This window comes from Eubalaena glacialis, chromosome 13 (assembly GCF_028564815.1).
Source record: "Eubalaena glacialis isolate mEubGla1 chromosome 13, mEubGla1.1.hap2.+ XY, whole genome shotgun sequence".
Lineage (NCBI taxonomy): Eukaryota > Metazoa > Chordata > Mammalia > Artiodactyla > Balaenidae > Eubalaena > Eubalaena glacialis.
Window position 1 is genome coordinate 90,000,555 of NC_083728.1, and position 7,799 is coordinate 90,008,353.

Below are 7,799 nucleotides of genomic sequence, written 5' to 3' on the forward strand. Positions count from 1 at the left end.
ATTGCCGCACTCCACTTGCAGGAAAGTGAGTTCCTTAATCAGAAGCAATGCTGTGTAGAATACCATTTCAGTGGATAAAGCATTCTGTAAGTCCAGATGGTAGTTTTGGCAGAATAATTGCATGCAGGGAAGGCAAATCTCTACCCAGAGTAAGTGTCTAGTCCAGTAAGAACAAAATACTGCCCCTTCCATGATGGAAGTGGTCTAATATAATCAACCTGCCACCAGGTAGCTGGCTGATTACCCCGAGGGAATGGTGCCATATTGGGGGTTCAGTGTTGGTCCCGGCTGATGGCTGATTGGGCCCTCAGCAGTGGCTGTAGTCTTGGTGAGTGGAAGCCCATATTGCTGAGCCCACCCATAACCTCCATCCCTGCCACCATGGCCACTTTGCCCATTGGGTGATTACAGGGGCAACTGGGGGAAAAGGCTGACCGGTATCCACAGAATGGTTCATCTTATTGACTTGATTATTAAAATCCTTTGCTGAGGGACTTCCCTGGAGGTCCAGTGGTTAGGACACCACGCTTCCACTGCAGGGGGCGAGGGTTCGATCCCTGGTCAGAGAACTAAGATCCCACATGCCACACAGTGCGGCCTTATTTAAAAAAAAAAAAAATCCTTTGGTGAGTATTCACTTGGGACAAAAATATCTTCACCTTTTTCACCCATCCAGGGACGTGTATCCACATATCTCTTCCCCAGACTTCCCTGTCATCAATTATAGACTTGCATTCCTTCCAAGTCCCTGACCATACAACCAAACCATTGGCCACATCCCATGAATCGGTATATAATCACATCTGGCCACTTCTCCTCACAAGCAAAATGAATAACCAGATACATCACTCAAAGTTCTGCTCAGTGGGAGGATTTCCCTTCACCATGTCCTTCAGGGACGTCCCAGAGAGGGGCCGTGGTGCCACAGCTGCCCACTTGTGGGTGGTGCCTGCATACTGTGCAGAAGCATCTGGAAACCAAGCCCAAGTCTTCCCTTCCTTTGTATATGCTCTGATCATAGGCAACTCTCCATAAGGCCATACTCGTAGGCGTGGAGAGAGAAGGTATTGTAGCAGGAGTGGGAACCGTGAACATTTGGGCCACTTCTTCATGTAAATTATGTGTGCCTTCAGGGCCTGCCTGGGCATGATTTCACTTCCATTTGGTGATGCAGTGCTTCTGAGCATGCCCAACTTTATGGCTTGTTGGGTCAAAGAACACCCAGTTCATGATAAGCCACTCAGGTAAATAAGATGTAAGATCTTACTTCCCCGACCAGGTATCGAAGCCACGCCCCCTGCATTGGAAGCACGGAGTCTTAACCACTGGACCACTGGATCCTTGGGAAGTCCCAACGATCTCTTCTTTCAAGGCAGGCACAGAGCTTCCACGTCAGTTAAAATCAAATCTGTAAGCTCATCCTTTTCTTTCCCCTCTTTGTCCAGTGACATTAGGAGTCACCAGTCAATCTCAATTTAACAAAGTGTTTTAAGGTATCGTATACAAGGTCACCCAGATCCTTGCTTCTTATAAGTGTTTGATTAAGAGTATCCAGTGGTGATATTTTCTGTATCTCTATTGCCACATCATGCCGTGGGCTATGAGCATTCTCTTTACCTCTAGAAATAGAGTCACTACTCTTTGCCACATCTATTTCGAGGTGAGAATGAAGACCATTCTCAGCAATCAGACTGTCGACATTCCAGAAAATGTCGACATTACTCTGAAGGGACGCACAGTTATTGTGAAGGGCCCCAGAGGCACCCTGCAGAGGGACTTCAATCACATCAGTGGAGAACTCAGTCTCCTTGGAAAGAAAAAGAAGAGGCTCCGGGTTGACACATGGTGGGAGAATAGAAAGGAACTGGTGACTGTTCGTACTATCTGTAGTCATGTACAGAACATGATCAAGGGTGTTACACTGGGCTTCAGTTACAAGATGAGTTCTGCGTATGCTCATTTACCCATCAATGTGGTTATTCAGGAAAATGGTTCTCTTGTAGGAATCCAAAATTTGGGGGGTGAAAGATACATCTGCAGGGTTCGGATGAGGCCAGGTGTTGCTTGTTCAGTATCTCAAGCCCAGAAAGATGAGTTGATTCTTGAAGGAAACGACATTGAACTTGTGTCAAATTCAGCTGCCTTGATTCAGCAAGCCACAACAGTTAAAAACAAGGATATCAGAAAATTTTTGGATGGTATCTATGTTTCTGAAAAAAGAACAGTTCAACAGGTTGATGAATAAGTTCTGAGTGATCCAGCTACAGAAACTGCAAGAGGCCAGACTCATATGTGATATTTTAAAAATGAATACAATCTCTTTTGACTTGGGAATTTTTCTTAAATTGATTATCCTTTCCAACTATTTGGCCAGTAAGCAGTTAAGTAAATTCTAGTGTGGTAAGAACAATAACAGAAGGAATGAGTGTTGTTTTTTTTAGTAAGACTTAATGGGAGAAGTGGCTTGAAGGAATAGCAAGGGTATTTCAGGCAAGAGGAACATGGGTACTGGTGACAGGCAACACTGTGGTTGTTCATTATTGGATGAAGAACTTTGAGAGATGTCCTGAAGGTATCTGTAATTTTGCAGAGGCACGAATTTGAATATTTGTGAGGCAAGTGCCTGAGTCACAGTAACTTTGTGTGAAAAAGCAGCTGAGAAGTGATACAACCTTAGTAAGAATTAGGAAAATTAGAAGATGGAGTTAATTTATATTCGTGATAAACATGGTTCCTGTGGCCCAAGTTTCTCTCAGTTTTACCCTAATTCCAGCCATTTACTCCTATGTCCTAGTCCTTGATATCTAAAAAAAAAACTTATAACCCTTCCATAATCTCTTCATTCCATGTGTCATGCTTCAGATACACTACCATACTAGACTATCTTAACTCAATAGGATTGCCTCTAAACCTCTTCCTTGATAGAAACTCCAACCTTATGATTTCTCAGGCAGAACGTAACATTCAAGTTTGATTTCTCTTACATACTATGTGTCTAGTCTATCAGAAAAATCTGTGGGATGTCCTTCAAAATAAGGTATGCTCAAGGAATAAGCAAGAAAAAATAAAACCTATTTGGAACATTAAAAAAAAAAAGAAATAGTCACTAGTCTTTCAACCTAATTTAACTAGAGAGCCAATTCCAGAAAGCCCGGAGCCAACTCAGAAGACTCACCCTTAAGTTTCCTCTCCTCTAGAACAACTCCTGGTATCAAAATCTGTGTAGTCAGTGTTCTCCAGAGAAAAAGAACAAATGGGATGTGTGTATATACAGAGATTTATTTTAAGAAATTGTCTCATGCACAAACGTATGGACACCAAGAGGGGGAAGTGGTGGGAGGGGGTGGTGGTGGTGGTGTGATGAATTGGGAGATTGGGATTGACATATATACACTAATATGTATAAAATAGATAACTAATAAGAACCTACTGTATAAAAAAATAAATAAAATAAAATTCAAAAATTAAAAAAAAAATTAAAAAAAAAGAAATTGTCTCATGCAATTATGGAGGCTGGCAACTCCAAACTTTGCAGGGTTCACTGGTATGCTGGACACCTAGGGAAGAAATGATGTTTTGATGCATCTGAAGGTTCAAGTCAATCTTTTTGCTCTATTCAGGCCTTCGACTGTTTGGGTGAGGCCCACTTAGATTATGGAGGGCCAGCTGCTTTATTCAAAGTCCACTGATTTAAATGTTAATCTCACCCCAAAACAGTCTCATAGAAACATCTAGAATAATGTTTGACCAACTATCTGGGCACCATGGCCCAGACAAGTTGACACATAAGACAAGTGAGACACTGAGATAGGAAGGGGGTGAGGCAAAGGAGGGGGTGAGGAGGCACATCAGATTTCAGGACCAGAGGAAACCTGCCTGAAGAGGCCTCTTTTGAGCTGTCACTTGAATTATAAGAAGGCATCATCAGTATTAGGACCCGGGAGGTGTCCCGAGAGAGAAAGAAAGTACAAACACCCTGGGGTAGGAATGAATTTAGTACGTTTCAAAGAAAGAAAGAGACCAGGAGAAAGAAACAGGAGTAGCAAGAGAACCGGTTAGCTGTTGTGATGGGTCAGCCTTTCCACTGCACTTAGAATAAAATTCAGAGTCCTCTGTAAGGCCCACAGGGCCTTTCAAGAGCTACCCCGGCCTTCCTTTTCAGTCTTCAGTCGTGCCACTCTCACGGCAGCCTATGGGACCAGGCCGATGAGCAAGACCCATGACTTACGCATTCATGAGGGAGGGACAGAGCAGAGATTGTTCTCAAGGTCACAGTTTCTGGAGCAGGGACAGGGTCACACAAGAAGTAGGACGGAAATCTCAGTAACTGAACAATTGGCCATTGGCTGCATAGATGGCCTTCACCCACCTCCTCCACCTATATTGCATGGACAGTATAGCTTTTTCTTCATGGTGAGGTGAAGACGAACTCTCTAAAGAGATGGAAATTTCTTTGTGGCAGGGGTGGGGATCGCAGAGTGGGGGCTGGCATCCCGGAGGAAGGCTCCCTCTTTTGGGCAGTGTAGGCGTGCATCTGTGTACATCTAAGTGTGTGTGTCTGTGTGTGTGCACAAATGCCTACCCAGTCTCTCCTTTACCTCCCCCATCACTAAGCCCCCCAATGTGAAGCCTTCCCACCAATATCCAAATGGACTTCAAAGTCACCTCTCAGTTATGGGGGAGAGATCAGTAACTTCAGAGGATGTCTCCGCTAGCTACCTTTATCAATCATCCTGTTACATAAATAATTATGGTTGCCCAACAGGAGGTAAGTGCTATAAACCTTAATAGAATCAGTGGTATATCCATACATGTTTGGAAGTAATGAGATGGGGAGAGGTAGAAATTTCTCATCTATATGGTGGGGAGTTAGAAGATACTGTCTCAATTGGATGGATCAGTAAACAGATATTTATATTATAGAGGGTAACTAATAAGGTGCTTAGTATACTGTGTACAACTGGGGGTTGTATACATTTTATCATCTTTCCTGAGTACTTCCTCATCTGATGTTAAGGAAGTTGTCCAAGTGGCGCATTGGGATCCAGTCTTCTCCAGTTTGTCTCTAATTCTACCGTGTCTCTAATTCCTCTATTTTTACCACAACAGCCCCAGCCACCTGTAGGCATCTAGTAATGACAGGTGAGAGTGAGAGTTTGGGAGAGGGTACCACACCTTGGTAGCTGGCCTTCAGGATGGCCCCCAGTGATCTCTGCCTCCTGGTCTTCACACCCTTTTCAAGTTCCCACTCACACCGTACTAAGGTTGGTTCGTATGATCGTTAGCATATGGAGAATTGATGGTCTGAGATGTCCAAGGTGAGTTTAAAAGATACTGTGACTTCCACCTTGCCCTCTCTCCCTCATCTCTCATTCTGGGGGAGACACGCTGCCTTGTTGTGAGCAAGGCCCAGGTGATGAGCATCTGTGCCTGCCAGCGACACGGAAGCGTGCTTGGAACAGACTCTTCTTCCCCAGCAGGACCCTGAAATGACTGCAGCCCAGGACAACTGCTGGACGGCAACCTCAGGAAAGACTGAGCTAGGACCACTAAGCTTTGCTGCTCTCAGATTCCTGACTCTCAGAAACTGTGTGAGAAAATAAATGCTTGCTTGGGGGTAATTTATTACACAGCAATAATAAATACATATGCTTAACTAGATTTCCAGCCTCTTATCAGGGTGAGAAACTGCCTAAGCCAACGCCTTGTAAAGATTCAGTTGATCTGACTGGTTACCAGGCAACAGTTGTGATGTCATCAGGATTAGAACCCTCACTTAGTAGGGTCCTGCCAACCGTTGGATGGCAAGTCCCAAATGAACAGCGACTTCTTTCGGGTGAGCATATCTATTTCTCCTTTCCTCTTTACTTTCCCAAATAAGGTGAATTACTAATGGATCCTCAAGCCAAAACTGTTTCTTGATATTCCTTATGTCAGTGGACACATTTTACATGGCGATTTCATGTGGTTATTGCCAATTAGAGTGGATCACTCCCATTTCAATCCCTGAACTTAGCTCTTTCAGTTTTGGGGCCTCAATCCCAGTGCAATGTGCAAGAGATGTTAAGTTTTTGCTTTTAACAATTTTAATATAGGGCTAGTCAGATAAACAATTTTAGCAAGTTGTTAATATTAAAAATGAATAACTTTGTAAGTAATAATCACTTTATAAAGTTAAGCTATAAAATATTTCAACTGAAAATACCAGGATACATATTTGAAAAAATATTTAATATTACTTAATGCCTCTGTTTCCATCCAATATGAACTATGTAATGCAGAGCTAGGGCAGTTTGAGGTAACATTTTTTTTAAGCTCCTTGAGACTAAATAATGAAATACTGCACTATTAAAAACGACTTTTAATGTCTCTTTTGAGAGTCCCTGAGAACGCTCTACTTCTATGTTCATATTCTTATAACCCTCACACCTTAATGGTGGATTTTATTTCTCAAATTATTCAAAACACTTTGTAAGGATACAGTTCTATTTTACCATAACTCTGGAAAGGAACTTCATATTCTTTACCTCCCTGTTCCCAGTAGCTGTGTAAAGTAGCTCTTCCAGGAGCTAACATCAAATTTGCTGCCCAGGAATTGGAGAACCAACCTCTAAAATTTTACACTATTGAAATTTTGTTTGTGTATTATCCTTTGGAATTACCTGAAAGCATTTTCTTTGTTATGCTCACCAGTGCCTTAATGGTGCATTTCTTTTTTGGAATCCAACATAGAGGTTAATGTAGAGGAATAAGAGTGAAAGCTAAAACAAAATCATATATTTGGCAAAACAAAATTTTTATTATTAATAGTATCATACAATAGGTAAAATCTTCTGGGAAACATTAAAACATTTTGAGTCAAGTTCCATATGACCATTAAACTCTATCCCCTCTTCTTTCCCCTTTCTAGAATTAAGCACTCTTTACTTTTTTTGTCCAAATCTTTTTCTGTTCACTTCTTTGGCTAGCCATGCGCCCATAGAAAAATATATATAATATTTTGGACTTTAGTTTTTGGATTCTTACTGAATGTTGTATTATTGTTTTACAAATTGGTTTATTAGTCAGCGATTTGACTCTGAGAACTTCTTTCATTACTGCATTTTAAATACTACTCACGTGCAGAGCTTCTATGACAGAGTTAGGTGAAAATACTTTCAGGTCCCCCAGCAAGAGTGGATTTGTACTTATGTGCAACATAATTGCCTATGAGGCCCCCTTTCTGACCACCATTGCCACCTTTTTATGCCAGTGTCCCCCACTCCTTTTATTTGCCTAGTAGATCTTTCACAGTTTTGTTTTCTAGCCATTCCCTTGTAGTTGTTGGAACCTGTAAAATGCAAATCTAATTCTCCCTTCCTCATGGTGTCGTTGAATGTAATTAATGAGTTAACATGTAATTCACACATACAGAAGAGGTACTGGGCATATAATACCACAATAACAAGTATTATTATTATATCATTTTATTATCTCTGATGTATGTATTACCTTATTACCCTAGAAGCAACTCTTCTAAGAGACTTCATTCTGCCACAGACACTGATTGACAACACTGAGATCAGAGAAAACACCCTGGTGGTAGCAAAACTTCTTTAATCGTCCTTTATTGAACTGAGATATTTTTCAGAAAGATGAAAAATATGAAAAATATGTGAATTTTCTCCAACAGCTCTTTAAGACAATCTACACACTGAGATCTCCCTTTTTCTCTTTTATTTCTGCTTTTTCATACACTGCCCCATCTGCCTAGAAAATCCCCGTGTCCCTAGCCTGCATTTCTGGTCTTACAGTAAATC

The 7,799-nt window shown here is 41.6% G+C and overlaps 1 protein-coding gene across 1 annotated transcript; it reads left to right on the forward strand.

Moving 5' to 3' along the window:
* The first annotated feature begins 1,654 nt into the window (after window positions 1-1,654).
* LOC133103470 (large ribosomal subunit protein uL6-like) lies at window positions 1,655-2,245 on the forward strand. The gene has a single exon (XM_061208876.1). It carries the CDS (start codon window positions 1,667-1,669, stop codon window positions 2,243-2,245), a length of 579 nt encoding a protein of 192 aa, XP_061064859.1. The 5' UTR covers window positions 1,655-1,666.
* The last annotated feature ends 5,554 nt before the right edge of the window (window positions 2,246-7,799 follow it).